Consider the following 19228-nt stretch of genomic DNA (forward strand, 5'->3'; position numbering starts at 1 on the left):
ACGCTGCCCACAGGAGGCAGGGCTGCCAAGTTTGCAGCTGATGAAAACACTGCCCCCCCACTTTTCCCCGTCCTCTAACTCCTGCTGTCCTCTCGGGACCCTTCTTGACCATCTCCCAGCAAATGACTGCTACCCCTCCACTCCCCCCCTCCCACAGAGTCCTGAGTGGGGTCTCAGGTCAGCAGTGTGCCGCAGACAAAGGGGGCAACAGTGGAAGCACAGGGAGTGGGAGTGGGGGAGAAGTTGGAGGCGAGCTGGACCAGGCCAGCGGCAGGAACTGGGATTTTCTCTGGCAGGAGTGCTTGGGTGGGCATGGTACTGGGGTGCGGGAGTCCTTGGGCGTTTACATTTTCCTGCAGTCCCACAGGTCCTAGGCCAACACCACCGTTCCCCCTGCGCTGGAAGATCGGGACAGCTTCCTCATGGGGCTTCCTGTGTCCACTCCCCAAAGGGACTTTCAAAAGGAAGCTGTGGGGTCTGCTCAAGGCCCTTCGGAGGCACCCTTGCCCTTTGCCAATTTGGTTTCTTGACCTTCAAGGTCCTTAGCAGCCAGCCTTCAGGCCCAACCCAGGCAGCCTTGGCCCCTAAACCAGTGGTTCTCAACCTGTGGATCCAGCCTCTGTTGGGGTCAAACGATCCTTTCACAGGAGTTGTGCCTGATTCTTAACAGTAGCACAATGATAGTAATGAAGTAGCAATGAAAATAATTTTATGAAAATAAAGTAATTTTATGGTTGGGGGTCAGCAACACAGGAACTGTAAGAAAGCATGGCAGCATGAGGAAGGTTGGGAACCACTGCCCTACACGCCTCCACTGAGCTCGCAGCCCTGCCAGCCTGCTGTGCCCTACTCTGCCCACTACGGAAATGCGACATTGTGGAAGCCAGCGGGTCTAGGTCACAGGCCCCAATCCTCGCCCTTGGTGACCTCGCTGGCTCTAGCGTGTCCCAGCAGCCGTGCGGCACCTGCTGCCATGGCAAAGTGGCCTGAGGTGGTGTCAGCAGCGCCGGGTCACGGGCAGGCTGAGTCTGGAAGGTGGGAGACTCCCAGGCTCTTGCCGGCAGCTGCCACCTCTACCCTTTCATCCACTCCCTGCACCTGCCAAGCTGCAACCTCGCCCCCTCACACCTGTGCCTGTGACTCATCTGCACACGTGTGAACCTGCCCAGGGGCCTGGCCTGGAGCCAGGTGCTGTGGAGACTTGACAGTCTACCACGCTGCCACTGCCCTGAGCTCTGGGAACCTGTGCACCGAGCTCGGCCGGGTTGAGAGGGAGAGCCTGAAAAGTGGTGCGCTTCTCGCTGGTTGGAAACTTCTTGAAACGGACACTGGTTGAACAAGACACCAGGCTCCAGGCAGGGTGCTGGGAACCAAGGTGAATCCTCAACCCAAAGATGTCAAGGTGGAGAAACAGGTTATAAATGGCAACCGCATCTGACAGGGTCTTCCCCTGTGCTGGACAATGTGCCTAGGATTACGTCTCACCCAGCCACACCAGTGGGGTGTATACTCTTTGATGCTGAGCCTGCCTCCCTGGCGACCTCGGGGTGCACAGCAGAGGCCTGACTGGGTTGGTAAAGCTGTGACTGCTCAGGGGCAGAGAACCAGGCCTTTCTTCCAAGGTGCCTATGAGTCAGTCTGAGGTTCTAACTTTTTGGCACTTAACTAGCCAACCGTTGGCACTACCCGGGAACTCCTTATCCTGTCAGCACCCCTAACCTGCCCAGGGCTGGAAGAGGCCCTGGCAGCTTGGGGAGCTAAAACAAAGGAAGGTAATTCCGCACTCGGGCCAGCAGAGGGCAGACGTAAGGCTGCAGATGCTTGTGAGCTAGGAGATGTCCCCCAGCCAGGTGGTCTTGCCAAGGGTCAGTTTGGTTTCTCCAATTCCCAGTCCCCTGCACCCCTAGTCAATTCTTTGCCTCTGAGTCCTAGAACTGTCGATTGTCCATAAGCACCACTGGCTTCCTGAAGAACTTCTGTGGTTTTCCTTTAATCTTATGCTGTTTTTGGCTCGTGACATACCGTATATACTTGAGTATAAGCTGACCTGAATATCTGCCGAGGCACCTAATTTTACCACAAAACTGCATTAAAAAGTGCCGAGAACCTCAGCTTACACTGGAGCATCTATAGTAATTATCCAGCACCTGGGTGTTTCGTGGGCACGGGAAGTTTTCCAGTTTGTAGTTTCTCCTGGAGCTCTGAGTCAGACGCACCTCCTGTGGTACCTACGTGTGGCTCTGAGGTAAAACGTCACAGACTTAAAGGACGGTATGTACGACTTCACTTGTTTGTGAAAATATATGGCTCTTCCATCTCAAAAGTTTGCCGAGCCCTGCTCTAGGGCAGAGATGCCTGGCAGGAGTGGAGCTGGGGCAGAGGCCTCGGGAGGTAAAGCAGACGGACAACCTGTAGCTGCACCCACCTCAGTGTCGGGCAAGGGCAGCGCGGAGCCCGGACAAGCCCTTCTGAGGCTGTTGCTCCACCGTTGCAAATGACTCGAGCTTCCTCTTCTTTTTTGAATCTGAAGGAAATGTATCGGGCAAAGGAAGATGTACATTTCAGGAGGCGCCACACCAGGGAAAACTTGGAAGCAAATCCCAATGGCTCAACAGGGGGCAAAAGGTTAAGAAAATTGTGACCAATTAAATGTTGCAGTCCGTCCCAGAGATTGAGGTGAGGGCAAGGTGGAGACAGGTTTACAGGGGCAGGACTGATGCTTGCACCCTGACCCTGACTTACCAGTGGAAAGATGGGTTAGGAGTCCTCCCAGAGGTCCCTGGGAGCCCGGCCTGGCCATCTGCTTTGGACAGGTCACAACCTGGGGAGCCCTGTGGGAGAGCTCTACTGGCACACGCAGGAGTCCCAATGAGCTTGAATGGCTTGGCTGGCAACTCACGCCACCGGTGGTGTGCAAACGGGGTTCACGCTCAGACCAGTGAGAGGGTGGACACTTGACATGATTCTATCCCTGAGATCACCACTCCACCTCCCACCCAAGCCAGGCTTCTCATCCGCATAGGGCTTTGAAAAGAACTGTTTACTGGGAGTCAAGCAGATGGGAAGGGAACTGGGGCGGTGCGGGGGGGGGGGGGCAGTGAGTTTGTGGGAACCATTTGGAGAGGGTGGTGAAGATGCTTGGAGAAAGTATGCATCGTCAGCACTGTTGAACTGGTGTTCAGTTCTGTGGTGTATATTTCTCAGCAAGAAGTTAAAAAACGGCCATGGCTGAATCTCCCTACATCCATGTGTGTTCACACTTCGGAAGGAAACATGCGCTATTTAGGGGGGAAATACCCACAAGCCTGTAACTCTTAAAAATATGCAGTGGGCATCCATTTTCGTTTTTCAAATCATTTACAGAGGTCTGAGATGTAGGGCGTGTGGACCTTGGGTCCATGAGGCCAGGCCAGGCAGGGCCTCTCTACCCACTGGCCACTCTTGTCCCCTCCTCTAGTGGGCCTTCTGGAAGTCTTGGCCCCGAGGGCGTCCAGCATCTAAACCTGCCTGTTTTCACTCTACTGATGCTCACTAGACCAGAAGGAGTGGGAAACAGGACCTAGAAGCCCACCAGCATGATACCTCAGGGTGTGCCCATGTCCCTCCCAGTCAGAGCCCAGCTCAAGCCAGAAAAGGAATATAGCCTTTTATTGACTACTTTAAGTAGAACAAACTAAATACATATTTGACAGTTTGGGTTCATTTATACAGCACATTAAATAAGTTACGCAGTTAGGTAACAAAAGTTCCTGTGGGAGTCAAATGACAAGAGCACAGACACTCGGTCCGGCATCCTGTGGTGGCTTCAGTCAGCACCCACCTGGCAAGGAAGGTCGGAGGCCGCGCCGGTCACCAGGGTGGTCAGCACCCGAGGGGCGGTCCCTGTCTATTTACATTCTTGACTTTGTGGCCTCATTGAGACTGGGAGGGCTGAGAACATGGACCGAAGGCTTCAGAGGCCAAAGACCCCTTCCACTCCGCCTAATGCTTCTTGCTGCTGCTCGGTGCCAGCTCCTGCCGGATGGCGGCACACACACCCTATTTGGTATAAGCATCCCGAGCACACCCTGGGCAGTTGTAGGCCTGACCAAGTGGCGCCAGCAGGAGGACCTCCACCTTTGAAGCTACAAAGCCATGGTTCTGGTTGCAGGACGGGGGCAACTGCATACCCCAGGCCCTCCAACTGTGTCCTGGCAGGTGGTGGACAAAGGTCAACAACGGCACCATTGTCTTTGGAAATGAGTACGTCAATGTACCTGGCTGAGTGGGTCAACGTTTTGGCTTCACAAGAAATAGACACTCAGAAGCACCCCCCCCCCCACCGAGAGCTGTCACCTGACTCATGTTGGCACCACCCAGGTTCCTCAGACGCCCCCTACTTTTGGTTCACGGTCACCACCACCCCTTTTTTGTAAAGGGCCTACAGTCATCTGTCACTGGTTGGCCTGGAGTCCAAGTTCTGAGAGCCCAGTTCTGGAGCGAGCCTGCAGGGGCATGCCGCTCTTCAAGCAGCGTCATTCAGCCCAGAGTTCCTTTCGGTGTCCTGGCCATCACCTACACTCCCACAGGAGTCCAACCGTGCTGTGGGAACCTCTGATCCCCTCACGGAGGGACCTTCCAGTGCTGCCCAGAATCTCGCCCACACCCTCTGGCAGCAGGTCACAGGACTGGGGGTTGGAGCAGTTTGGGGACAGGCTTGGACAAAGCAAGTGACGACTTGCAAATATGCAGCTGCCGGCAGATGGGAGCACCAGGCCCAGGCCCAGGCCCTGGGTGGTGGCTAGGTGGTTTCCAGACCCTCAGCCAGTGGCCCAAGGGCCAGAGGAAGACACCAAAACTCAGCACTGCGGTCTCAGGTCCAAATCACATGCCCTGGACTTGCCAGCACCTCTGGCCTGGGGCCACGGGGACCTTCCACAGGGGAGCAATCAAACCAAGACGCAGGCTGCCTGCACCGGGGCCAACACTTCCTCTCTGTGGGGCGGACAGGCCTGGTGTAGGACAGCGGGGAGCCAGAGGGCCACGTGAGGATGGCCCTGCCCCAAAGGCCATCTCAGAACATGCAAGGGCAGGCTCTGCTTTGGTTACCCAGAAGGCACCGAGTGCCTGGGAAGAAGGGCCTGGCAAGTGCCCAAGGGCCTCTGAGAACCCCGCAGCGCAGAGTTCTCTGAATGCACAACCCGGGGTGTTGTTTTGTCGTCTCTGGTTCCTGGGACCCAGGTGCCGTCAGCCCGCTCATCCTCCACCGTCCTGTGCCGCTCTGGTTGCTGAGGACGGCACTGGCAGCACCAGCCCCGCAGGCCGCCTCTTAACCGCACAGACTGCCATATCCAGTCACCTCAAGATCCCGGATATATTAACATGTTTTCTTCTAAATCCCTCATAGCTAAAGAGTTCAGAGAGGGAGGTGCACGTGAAAAGGGGGGTCTTTAAATCCGGGTGACAACTCCCGTGTGAAAATGGCCAGGAGCGACACAGCCAGGGGCTGCAGGCAGCGTTCAGACTCGGCCGCCTGACATACTGAGAAGCGGAGCCCACAAGATAAGTGGGGTCTACATAATCAAGCACACCTGACCTGCAGAGAGGCATGAAGTTCTGGCGAACAGGAATCTGCTGGTTCTGACACCTAATTCCAACCGTTAAAACACCAAGATACCAAGCCAGTCTTGGGGTCACTGGAGATGTAAAAACCTGCCTCGGTGCTTCGTCCAACCACCGGTGTTTACAAGGAAAGGGCTGTGAGCCCCAGGAAGGCCCAGTGTACCCGGGGCCTGCTGTTCCCAACATTCTAAAAAGGGCCTGGCACTGTCACGTTTGGACATGAGGACTGCCACTGAGCAGCTGGAAAATTCCCGAATGACAGGCTGCTTCGACTCACCCACCCGACAGGTCCTGCCTCACAGCTCACAGATTCTTCTCAGCCAGAAGCAGGGGCCTGGAGAGGGTATGCCTGGTGGTGACACAGTATGACAGAGTACAAGGTCTGTAGCACTGCTCAGGTCCAGGATGGTGCCTTGGATGCAACTGGGCCTCGACAGGTGGAGCAAGTCCTACAAAGGCACCCCACTGCACCCTCTGGGGCAGCCCAGCCCAGTGGGTGACCAGCAGGGAGCACAGGCCGCCCCCATGGTGAACTAGACAGGCACTACCCGGGAGAAAAGGACAGAGAACGAGACGACTGTGAACAGCCAGCTGTGGGCAGCAGGTTCTGTATTTCCAATGGACGAGCCACTCAATGACTGACGACACAACTTTGGCCAACATGCTCAGTGAGAACAGACCACCCACCATGGAGGGTCATTCTCTCTCAGACCAATCCATGCGCTGGGAATGGTTTTCCGCACGAGCAAAATCAAGCAAGAGGAAAACAGGCCCCAAACTGAAGTTGCCAGCATAGCAGGCTGGGCGAGCTCGGTGGGCGTGTATTTTATGATTCAAGGGAACTTTACTGGAACAGGGATCCCTTTCCCGTTGTTTCTGAGTCATGAGTCTGAACAGCAGGGCCCAGGAGGGAGGCCTGAGCCCCATCAGTGCTCCCTGCAAGGCATGGAAATGAAGGTCAGGGGCTCCTCCATGGCCTGCTGTCAACTTCCCGGCCCGTGAGGGCAGGGCAGAGCGGGAGGCAGTGTGCATCAGCCGGCTTCCCAGGAGGCAGGGACGGGGAGCTAGGAGTCTGCAGGCTGCCCTGGGGACAGTAGTGGCTACAGTCATCCCTCGTGCAGAGGCTGCACTGACAGTTCCATCCTCCAAGGACTGAGGCCACCTGGGAGCCAGGGGCAAGGGCCTGGGGAGGCTCCCACAGTTCCTGCCTCTAGTTCACTTCTTGCACTGGGGCACAGGCCCCTGGCCCCCTGGAGTGGCAGTGTTTTGTCAAGCTGAGTGGTCATCAGGGTAAGTGGTGTGCAGGGCTCAGAGCCCGTTGGTGTCGATGGCTGTCACGGAGGCAGGCGTGGAGGAGCGCGAGGTGGTGGCTGAGGTCTTGTCCAGGGCTGGGCTGGGCACGCTGCAGTCAGCTGAGCGGGTGGCGGAGCCCCGGACCCCGGGGAGCAGGGGCCGGCTCTGGTGGGGGCTCTGGCCGCAGAGGCGGTGGTGGCGCTCCCAGTCCTTGTGCTGGCAGAAGGAGCCACAGTACCGCGCGATGTTGCAGCCGCTGCACGTCTCGCTGGCTTTGCGGCCACAGTTCCAGCAGTTCTGCAAGACACAGGCATCCATTAGGGGCGCAGACTGTCTGCTGTCAGGGGTGCAGAGGGTCCTGTTTCTACAGCTTTCTGATTGACAAAGAAAATCCATTTCCCCGTAGGGGATTCCAACTCATGGCGACCCCGCAGTGGGCTCCAGAGAGGGCAAATCTCTGCAGGACCTCACAGCTTCATCTTTTCCTGTGAGGTGAGCATCCCTACGCCTGACCGACCCCACCAGGGCTCCTTGCTGTTTAGCTGGATGACTCCTTGTTTGGGCTCATGTTTCACCCCAACAGACCAAACCCAACTCAAGTTCAGGGCCCCCAAATAGCTCACTATCCTACAAGCGTTGTGTTTACTGACAACATGTGACCTCTGACCCGGGGCTGCAGGCACAGCCGAAGAGGGGAAACAGGAACAGACTAATGTCAGAGTCCAGTGACCTGAAACGAACATGGCACTGACTTGCAGCCTCAACACGCACCCGGTGCAGACCCACGTCTCCTGCCTGACAAAGCGTGTGCTGGTGTTGCTTCATCAACCAGGACTGAACCTGTTTACAACCTTTAACAGGGTGACTGTCGGGACTGAGATGGGGAATGAGGGGTTGGGTGGCTTGTCTCCTCCCTTCTGTGCTCGTCTTCCTCTCATTGATGTGGCTAAATCAGAGGTGCGCAGGGGATCATGGGAATGTGTTTCTGGTTTGGGCACCATAAGCACCTGTTAAGCCTCATAGCACAGGGCCCCTAAGGTCTAGGTCAGGGAGTTTTCTGACTACCTGTGTTTCCTATAAAGAGGGTAAGTCCTTGCTAGCTAGTTAGCAGAAGGGTAGAGAACAGAGGCTGTGCCAGTGGCACAGGCACAGAGAGGGCAGGCTGGGCGAGGCTTGCTGGGGCTGGAGGTAGCGGTTGCAAGAGTGGCAGACATTCCCCACCAAATGTGCTGAGGGGCTGGCAAGGTGGGGCTTTTTTGAGGGCCAGAAGGACCCCAGGAACTGGCCTGCTGCCCCCGCCTGCCCCCAACACTTCTGAATGGCAGAAGTCAATCACCAGGCCAAGAAAAGGCACTGCCAATTGGCACCAGGACACTTGTTCCCAAGCACAACTATCTTATCAGGGCCACAGAGCTCTGCCCCCAGGTTCCCTTACACACACACACACACACACACACACACACACACCACACCACACCACACACACACACACACACAATTTTGTACTCCACAGATGAGGAAGCCAAAGATCTGAGGGGCAGGGACTTACCAACAGACCACAAAATGATGAAGTGGAAGGACGGAAAGTAGATACCCTGCCCCACCGCCCCAACTTTACTCAGGGAACACACTTGGTTCCAGAGAGCATTACAGAAACGACCCATTCCCTTTCTTGTGCACTGTAGTCGGGACTCAGATGCAGCGGGCCGGGGGAGGAGCAAAGCTGCAGGAGGGAGCGGCCAGAACTGCTCAGAACTAGGTCTGAGGGGGACCTCTGGGACTCGCACCTCAGCTACCCTTGTGCTCACACACACGGGCACCCATGGCCCAGATCTCAGACGGGCAAGCACAACGTGGTGAGGTGTCAGAACCGCCGGGGCGAAGGGCCAGTGTCAGTTCTCTTTTCCATGACGTCACCGTGAGGCTTCTCGCCAAGCCCAGACACAGAAGGCGTATTGCTGCAGCTGCCCTCCAGGCTCGCACTCCTCCAGGCGGGCGCAACGGCCCTGGCTGGACAGCCCACTGTGGTCACTGCGAGAAGGTTCGGAATCCTGACAGCTACTGGCTTGGGAAGCCAGCAATATAATTCCAGAATTGCCTCTGTCAAGCTCTGGATGGCCATCAGTTTATGCCAACACTCCCAATATGGCCCGAATCAGAATTCCTGGGGGCTAGAGGGCACTGTTAGGTGAGGGGTGGGCTGCAGACTACAAGCTAGCCCTTGCAGACCCACAGAGGCCACATAGGGTGGCTACGTATGGGGTGGAATGGACTCAGAGTCCATAGGTTTGATTTGGGTCAGAATACCAGGAAACCTGGTGATGCTACCGGCTGGCTCTCACACCAGTAAGCTCAAGGTCAGCCATCCGACCCGCCAGCTGCTCCTCAGGAGGCCGAACTCGTAGCCTTAAGTAGCACTCCCCTCATCCTCTAGGGAGGCTTTGCAATGCCTCCCCTCCAAAAAAAAAAAATCCCTGGAGTCCACTATTCTAGAACTCCTCTAGCACATACAAAGGACCTGCCCCCCCCCCCCCCCAATGACTCCCAAACCCACATGCAACGGGCAGCCTGGTAGTTTGCTGGAGCCAGTCTCCCCTCATTCCACACCAGGGGGCGTTACAGGGAGATGCTTGCGCCTGGCCCAGAGGAGCTGCCACACTGAGCATGACCGTGGGTGACACCCCACCCCTACACACACACAGAGCGCACTGCGATTTCAGAGGAGCAGTTCCAGCCCCAGCAGGACTGAGGCCAGCTCCACCCACTTCAGACCAGCAGTGACTCCCAGGGCATGCTGCCAGTGTGAGGGGGCCGCTCCCAACACCAAACCGCTGCTCCAGTGAAACCCCTGGCCTTCAAGCAGAATTCCACATGACAGCTGCCCTCTGGTCTAGTGCAGACAGATCCTGTGCTCAGACCTGTTTTGGGAGGTAAGGGTGCTGGTGTGGGCATGGAGGTGTCCTCATCTGCAGGGCCCCGTGTGCTTTGTGGGACAATTGTAAACTTGAGCTGAGGCGTCCATCCAGTCTAGCTGCATGAAAGTGCAGCACTGCTGCTCCAGCAACCCCAACACAAAGGTCAGACACATGGGCAGATACGGTCACTGAAGGGACTGGCTACAGAAACAGAGGCTGCTGAAACACAAACTCCAAAGGAGGAGAAGGAAAAAACAAGGTGGATGACCGCCCCCCCACTTCATTCAGCCTTCGTTGGGGTGATATGAACGGAACTTGATGGTAACTGACCAGGGCCTGATGACATGCAGACATTTGTCACCTACATACCGCCATGCTTAGCACTGGTCAGATGAGAGTGACAGGAAACATTCAAAAGGGATGTTGGCCAGTCAGGTTTCCCTCTCAGCTTATTTCTCAACCTCCCGTGGGGGTCACTAAGCCCTGGGCCCAGGGTTTTGAGCCGTTGGGCAGTGTGCCTGGGTGGTGACGGTGGTCCATCAACAACTATCTTATCTGTCAATGTTGCAGTGCCTGCGTGTGCCTTCACCAGCCACCCTGGTGGCATCGTCGGCTATGTGTCAGCAGCTGTGCAGGAGAAAGACAAGGCTTAGTCTTAGAAACCCGCAGGAGCAGCTCTGCCCCGTCCTGGAGGATCTCGAGGAGTCAGAATCCACTCAATGGCAGTTGGAGAGGTAGGACTGTCGTTACACTCCCTGAGCCATAGCTCCCTGGTGTGTGCGTCTGGACCAGCAGCACCTCGAGGACCTCCGTGAAGACCACTGAGAGGCCACCCCACTTTGCTCAGTGTCTGATAAACAGCACGCTCCCCCGACAGGGCTGGTCACCAGTGTCACACTAATTCTGTCTTTAGGACGCATTTTCAAAATGCAACGAATGACTTGAACAGACAATAATAATGCACTGTCTCAATGCGTAAAACGCAAACACCAAACTCACTGCCATCGAGTCCATGCTGACTCACAGTGACCCGAAAGGACTCGGTAGAATGACCCTGTGAGTTTCTGAGACCATAACTGTTTAGAGGAGTAGAAAGTCTGACTTTCTCCTGTGGAGTGGCTGGTGGTTTTGAACTGCTGACCTTGAGGATCGCAGGGCGCCAGTGATGTGCAAAAGAGACCCAGATGTCAGAATGCAATTAGAGAGAAATGTTGCTGACACACTGAGAACCATGACTGTCCCGAAACGATCTGGGCAGGAATGGTCCAACGGAACCTTCCTGGTGTGTGAATGTCAACTACTCCAAATGAGAACAAATGAACCCCCAGGGAGATACTTTTTAAAACAGTCTCAGCATGAGAACCAGCACGGTCTGGTGTGAGAGTGGGCTGTGTGTGGGCTTGTCACCCTGACCTCGGTGGACTCCTCCTGCTCGTTGATGACGAGGAAGGCATCCTCTGCGGCCTGCCGCTTGACGTCTGCGATGGTCTGCTCCATGCGCGCCCGCTCAGTGGCAATCACTTCGAAGGCTTTCTGCTCTGCCTCGGCAACAGCTTTCTGTACTTCCGACATGGCCTGGATTTTCACTTTGTTCACAGCTTCTTCTAGAAGGAAGTGACAGTACAGTCAACTGGCCGAGAAATTGTGTCCCTTGCCTACATGGCTTCTATGGAGGACAGAGCTGAGATGAAAACACACGCGGATGAGCGCATGATGTATGCCCTTCTTCCAATGGCACATCTGCTCATGCCACCATTTTCCTGGGTGTGCAGAGGGAGACGGGCACTGCACGAGGGGCTGGGGATGCAGACGAGGCAGTCAGAGTCCATGTGGTCATTACTGTTCAGCATCGAGTATAAAGGTGTCTGAGGGACCATGAGCCAAGGGGGCTTCAAAACGTTTATGGGAAAATGGAACTGAAAGACAATAGAAATTTTCTACACACATGTTGAAGCCCTCTTGTGTATCCTGAGTGTGACCCTGCAGAATGGTGTGAAAGGGACCTGGACTGGCTCTAAGAGCCCCCTGGAAATTCAGACCAGCCAAGTCACTTGACAGGTGGCTTGGGAGATGTGGGAGACAAGCTGGAGAAGGCAACAGGCCCAAAGCTCAAATCAGAGGTTAACAATCTTGCCCCTACATTGTGTTCCAGGTTCCCACAATTGAAAGTACACAACCAGCCCAGCAGATACATACCGGTTTTCTTCCAAAACTCTACAGGTACATATCCTGTTCCTGGCCTGCTGCTGAATTCCCGCTGAGAATCTGCACGTGTGAGAGAGAAATAGAATGGAGTAAGACACCTTTGTAATGAGCATGCTTTCTTGTCATGAAGCAATGAACCATAAGATCTCCCATTCACCACTTAGAAAGAGGCAAACATTTGTATTCATGTAGTGACAAAAATATTCTGACAGAGGATCTAATCAATTTATAGAGCAGTACACTCAATTACTAGTTTTCAAAAATATACACTCTCCTATAGTTGAGTTAAAAGTGCTCATCAGTTTCTTCTTTTTGTTGATCAATATCCTCATTTTTCCTATGAACATACATGTATTTCTAGGGTCTGCCCCTAAATACCAATGTAAGTATATCGCCAACTCCAGATATGTATTTGTGTGTCTGACTTCACTGATCACACACAGCCCTTGACAAGTACTCTGTGGAGATGTTAAATACTTTTGTTTCTTGGCAACTTGGAAGCTTACTTGAAATCTCTAAAAATTCCAATAAGCTAGATTAATGGAAAAAAGAGAAAGTAGCAAAGAACTGCGCTGATTAGGCGCAGTCCATCTCCAAATGTATCTGAAAATGCTCCAGAGGAAGGATGGGTTATATAGATATCTGCTTAGATAGGATACATTGTTTTACAAGAAATGGTTCTACTGCTTAAACAAGTTTGAAAATAAGGTAAGTTATCGTCAGTGTCAGAGTAGTTTCTTTGTAGTTGTTTAAAAAATGGGGATAAAGTATGTATAAAATGTAGCAGTTTGACCACTTGAAATATACAACTAAGAGTTAGTGTATTCACATGTGGAACATCCCTGTATAGAGGATACATTTCTGAATGTATACAAGCACCGGAGGATGGAAGGATCACTTGCTTCTCTGACGGAAGTATAAAGTGTGGCGCACCACACCATAAAGGACTTCATTGGCTTTTGCAGGGCAAGTCTGGAATCTAGGAACATGCTCATGCTTTGTCCGGAAGTCAGATTAACTAACTTGACAAATATTTTAGATTTTACAAGAAACCCTGGAGTTTGGGTCACCTCCTGGAAAGCTACAATTTGTGTGTGTTACATGCTACAAAATGAACAAACAAACCCTGGAGACCATACAAACACACCTTTGACACCACTGGTCTGCACTGTGAAAGCAAACAGCAATTGTCCCTGTGCTGTTGATACCACCATGTGGAGTATGGCTTGAGTTCACGCAATGTTGACGGGCCTGAGCTAAGTCTCGAGCTGGTTCTGACTAATGTACTGTGCACAGAGAACCAACCACCGCGGCTACTATGTCAATCCACCGCCATGAGGGTCTTCTTTTGTTAGTGACTTTCTGACAAGATAGCACTTTTCTGATAACGTGTGCTAAGCACGGGGTATTGAGCCTCGTCACCCTCACGTCTAAGGAGGATGGACTTCCTCCAAGACAGGTTTATTTATTTGTCTGGTCATCCATGGCACTCTCAATAGTCACTGCCAATAACCTAGTTCTAAGGCATCAATTCTTTTTTGGTTGTAATTCACTGCCCAGCTTTCAAAAAGGCATGGGTGAGCGAGAAGAAACGCCCTCACACGGGGCAGGGTGCCTCACTCTCAACAGTGACACCGTTTTAGCTCACACGTTACAGGTCTTTCCCAACAGATGTGTCCGGTGTCAGAAACCCTCCCTATGACTTCTTGGTTGCTGTTTCCAAGAGTATTGTGTGTCAACCAAATGAAAACAGTTTAGACAACTTTCACCTTTTCCACTGGCCCGTAAGTGAGCATTTTTGTTTTCTTATGCTGATGGGTAACCCCTTAAGGGATGTGGTCTTCAATTGTCATTAGTGTATGTTTCAAGTTCTCCCCTCTTTCGTCCAGGAAACTTGTGTTAACTGCATATCTCAGGTAATTAACGAAGTCTTCCTCTCTCTCCAGTCCTAAAGGCATCTCCCTTCTCATACAGTCCTTGATTATCTGCTCCTTGTACAAACTGAGTAACCATGGTGAAAGGATGTGGCCCTAATGCACACCTTTTCTGACTGTATGCCATGCCGGGTCCCCTCCGTCTACATAGGTGACTGCTCCTTGGTCTATGTATAGGTTCTGAATGAGTACAATTAAATGAACATTTACTTGCAGTATATTCGTTGTAGCCACTCAAGTGTGGGAAGCCAAAGGGTATATTCTGGGAGAGTAAATGAGATTATTGAAAGGATAAAATTAACCACATGTTAAATGGAAATTCTCAGCCAATGACATTATTGTTCAGTTCCTAGCAGATCAGAAGTATGTAAAACTTTCTCTCTTCTAGAGTAGCCTCACCCCTCCTAAAAACAGTACGTGTCAAAATCCTCAGGAAGGATGGTGGGAAGAGAAGGTAGATCCCTTCAGAACCTGAAGCCTGATTGATCTGACTGCTTCAGCAGCCTATCACGGGGTCTATGTTTTTTCTCAGGGAAAAAGATGACTTCAAGACAGGCAGAAGGCATCACAATGCCAGGGCCAGGCCTGCATGTGTCGATACAAGCCAAGTTATCAAGCATACTTCACTACCGTATACACTCGAGTATAAGCTGACCCGATGATCAGCGGAGGCACAACAATGGCATTAAACAAAGTGCTGAAAAAACTTGGCTTAAAAGCAAAATCGAAAAAAAAAAAAAAAAGCAAAATCAAAACAAAATACTCAGTTGTAAGCTGAGTATATACGGTATCTCTAAAATCTTTCTTTAATACACAGGAACTAGCTAGCCTCAACTCTGCAAAACTGTCAATAGCACAACAAACAAACGTCGGCACAATCTTGGATTAAAGCCGACTAAAGGTGTTAAGAAGGAGCTCTGGTGACATAACGGGTTACACGATGGGCTGATAACAGCAAGATCTGTGGTTCAAACCCACCAGGTGCTCAGCAAGAGAGAGATGAGACTTTTTGCTCTATGACGATTTTCATACTTGGGAGCCCCCCAGGGGCAGTTCTACTTTGTCCTAGAGGGTCACTAGAACCAGACGGACTCTATGAAGGTGAGGTGGTTTTTCTCTGAGTGAAAATCATGGTATTGAAACCATTGAGTTTTACACGGTACGTAAATTATAGGTAAACAAACTGTTAAAAAAGGACACGGCAATGAAAAGAACCACATGCTCCTTGATTAGAAACAGAAAACTATAAAATCACAATCAGCAACAAACCTGCCAACAACGTCAAATTGGGAAAGAACGGTCTATTAAACAAATGGTGTTAGAAAGACCAGACAGCCACATGCACGAGAATTAACCTGGACCCGTCTCACATAACATGCAAATTAATGAAAAATAGGTCAGAGGCCTAGATATAGGAGCTACAGATATTAAACCCTTAGAAGAAAACACTGGCAAAAATCATCGTGGCTTTTGATTAGTCAATGGTTTCTTGGACATATAACGAAAAGCATATGCAACACCCCCCCCCCACCCCGAGTTCTGGTGTCCAGGAGGACTAGTGGGAGAACTCTGGACATTGTTAGCTTGCCTACTTATAGAAGACAGGCATGGGACGTAAGCTCAGGGAGAAAGCAATGGGGTCAACATGGAGGGTCTTGTGGGGGGAAGGGTGGGGTGGGCCCACAACGTCACAGACGGGAATAACTAGGGAATTAAAACCAATAACTGGTCTCATTCTGCTTCATCTTCCTGCTGACAAGCCACATGGAGGCCAGCACTGAGATGCTTCCACTGCCACTGGATCCACAAGACTTTCCACCCACTGCCCTGTGATCTTCCTGCATTTGGCGTTATTGCATGTGTTGTACAGAACAAATGCAAAGCTTTGAAGGAAGTGAAAACTGGACATTCTGCCTGACACGTGACCTCATGAAGGAAACACGAAAGATATGGGTGTCAGAGCCAAGTGTGGCGAAGAAATGGGCTGGTTCCTACCTAGCTATCAGAAAGAATAGCAACTAGGCTCTTAAAGGCTTGTTTTTAAACAAGCAGCTATCTAAGTGAGATGTCAAATAAGTCCACATGGAAGAAGCACACCAACATCGGTGATGTAAGGAGTGAAAAAGACAATACAAATATGAAAGAGGGAATGGTATCAGAGCTTAAAGTGTGAAATGCTGGTGTGCGGAAGGCAAACAGTGAAAGCCCAAAATACATTCACAGGATATACATAAGTAATAAGCCTCCGGTGATTCCCCTCTGATCATAAGTGAGCGATAGGAATAGCCTGGTTATTAGAGTGTATTGGAGAGAGCATTAGAGAAGATTAAAATGCTAAATCTGACTTGAGTTATTAAAAACTTGTCATCTGATGATCCTTTGGACACACACACACACACAAAATAAAACCAATAACTAGGAGGTTGTAGAGATCGTGTGGGTATTAGAGCAACAGCAACGTAGCTAAGAGGAAGTGCTAAGAGGTGGAAGAAGGGGGAACGTGATGGTGGGGCAGGAGGAGGCAAAAGGAAACAGAGGAAGGCTCTAGGAAGCAAAGCCACAGACAGAAGTATTAAATAGAGGTGTGTACTTATGTAAATACATCAATCCATAGAAATTCAGGTATTGGTCTATGTACATATATTTATAAGGCAAGACACTGAGGCTACAGACGGGTCTTGGGACTCAGGTCATACCCTCCCTCAATACAAGAACACTTTGTTCTAACAAACTGGCATTTTGTGATGCTCACCGTCCCCTCCCCCAATCACTGAAGAAAAAGTGAGTGCATAAGAAATGTGAAGAAAGCAGATGGTGCCCGGTTATTAAGAGATATAGTATCTGAAGTCTTAAAGGCTTGAAGTTAAACAAGTGGCCATTCAACAGTGAAGCAACAAGCCCACATGGAAGAAGCACACCAGCCAGAGCAATCATGAGGGGCCATCAGGACTGGGTAACAGGCATCAGAAGATTCACAATAAACAACAAACAAACAATGTGTTGATGAGAAAGAGGGGGGTCGGAGAGGAGACCCATAGCCCATCCATAGACCATGGAACATCTCCCCACAGAGGGGTTGCAAGAAAGGGATAAGCCAATCAGGGTGCAGTAGAGCACCTATGTATCACACAATATCCCTGTGGTTCTGTGAGGCTTCCTCACCACCCACTAACGTGACCCTAGTGCTGCTTCCCACTCTGAACTGTACCAGAACATGTACATAGATATAGACAAGAGATAAAGATCCCAACATATGGAAGCCAGGAACAGGAATGGGAATAGCAATACCAAAAGGGTAGAGTTAAGGGGGGAGGGGGAAAGGGCACCAATCACAACGAATGGCACATCACCACACACACCCCTCCTGGAGGAAGAACAACAGAAACCAGAGGGGAAGGGAGACAGTGGTGGGTGTGAGAAATAAAAATAGCAACAATTTATAATCTATCAAGGGGCCACGAGGGTTGAAGGAAGGAAGAAAAGAGGAGCTGATCCTAAGGGCTCAATAGAAAGTAAATGTCTTGAAAAGAACAGTGGCAATATATGTACTAATGTGTGTGATACAGCTGAGGTATGGATTGTAATAGGAGTTGTACAATCCCCCAATAAAATGATCTTGAAAGAAAGAAGTGCTTCACTAAATAAATAAGTAAATATCTATATATATAATGTTACCAACATTTTAAATGATGGGAGAACATGCTTAGGATAAAAATAGAAAGTTCCAGCATTTTCAAGCTACATTTGAAAATTGCTCAGAAAAAAAAAGAAAAAGAAATTGCTTAGTGTGGAAACACAGGGAACCCAGGACCTACAACCCCCACAGGACTACTAATAATGAGAGAGAAGAGATGCCAGGAGGGGAAGGAGAACGTGGGAGGATAAAGGGGAACCGAACACAATGATCTACATATAGCCACCTCCCAAGGGGACGGACAACAGAAAAGTGAGTGACACAGACATCAGTCAGTTTAGACATGAAATAATAATTTGTAAATTTATCAAGTGATCATGAGGGAGGGAGGAAAAAAATGAGCTGATACCAAAAGCTCAAGTAGAAAGCAAATGTTTTGAAAATGATGATGGCAACAAATGTACAAGTGTGCTTGACACAATAGATGGATGGATTGTGATTAAGAGTTCTAAAAGCCCTCAATGATTTTCCCCCCAATAAAATGATTTTTAAAAAACTGCCACACTAGCCTATGTGATCACAAGGTGTCAAAGGGATCAGGTATCATCAGAACAAAAAACCGTATCGTGAATAAGGGGGGGAGTGCAAAATGGAGACCCAAAGCCCATTTGTAGGCCACTGGAGATCCCCTTACAGAAGGGTCTTGGGGAGGAGATGAGCCAGTCAGGGTGTGATGTAGCAACGATGAAAAATCCAACTTTCCTCTAGTTCCTAAATGCTTCCTCCTCCCCCACTATCATGATCCCAATTCTACCTTGCAAGTCTGACTAGACCAGAGGATGTACACTGGTACAGGTAAGAACTGGAAACACAGGGAATCCAGGGCAGATGATCCCTTCAGGACCAGTGGTGTGAGTGTCGATACTGGGAGGGTGGGTTGGAAAGGGGGAACTGATTACATGGATCTACATGTGACCTCCTCCCTGGGGGACGGACAACAGAATAGTGGGTGAAGGGAGATGTCAGACAGTGCTGGCAAAATAATAAATTACAAATTATCAAGGGTTCATGAGGGAGGGTGGAACGGGGAGGGAGGGGAAAAAATGAGGAGCTGAAGCCAGGGGCTTAAGAGAAGAGTAAATGTCTTGAGAATGATGAGGGTGATGAATGTACAGATGTGCTGTACACAACTGAAGTATGTATGGAGTGTGATAACAGTTGTATGAGCTCCTAATAAAATGATTTTAAAAAATTGCTTCATGTGAGGTTATGGGTTATTGACTTTTTTCTGCACCTCTGTGGTTCCCACAGAGCCATGTAGCTTTACACTAAAGGAAACAACAGAAACCCAGACCCCATGAAGTTATTCTGAGGGTGAAATGATAACTACATGAAGTAATGGTTTTCAACTCTGGGAGCCAGGGCAGTATTGGACCAATTGAGCCAGAACTCATGGGGGTGGAGCCAAGGCATGAGGATCCAGAACCGAGAACCCCAAAGAAAAGGTCTAGGTTACAATATAGGATTAATTAAGTGAAGGCTTTCCAAATCAAACTAGGGCAATCATTTCTCTGTAGCTAATAATAGACTTTTCTTGATTGTAACAATGGCAAAAATACGTATTTTCTGATGATGGCAACATATGT

General features: G+C 50.8%; 1 protein-coding gene across 4 annotated transcripts in view; it reads right to left on the reverse strand.

The window, feature by feature from the left end:
- Positions 1-6179: 6179 nt before the first annotated feature.
- The window catches only part of CBFA2T2 (CBFA2/RUNX1 partner transcriptional co-repressor 2), a 166230-nt gene continuing 153181 nt past the window's right edge, over positions 6180-19228 (reverse strand). For 3 of the 4 annotated variants that reach the window (XM_075563777.1, XM_075563775.1, XM_075563774.1), the window contains exons 9-11: positions 12006-12074; positions 11223-11413; positions 6180-7191 (exon numbers count right to left, since the gene is read on the reverse strand). In XM_075563777.1, the coding sequence (XP_075419892.1) occupies positions 6910-7191; positions 11223-11413; positions 12006-12074 (542 nt within the window). In that variant the 3' untranslated portion in view covers positions 6180-6909. The remainder of the gene's footprint in view (positions 7192-11222; positions 11414-12005; positions 12075-19228) is intronic. The other variant, XM_075563776.1, reaches the window with a different exon arrangement.

This window comes from Tenrec ecaudatus, chromosome 12 (genome assembly GCF_050624435.1).
Source record: "Tenrec ecaudatus isolate mTenEca1 chromosome 12, mTenEca1.hap1, whole genome shotgun sequence".
NCBI lineage: Eukaryota > Metazoa > Chordata > Mammalia > Afrosoricida > Tenrecidae > Tenrec > Tenrec ecaudatus.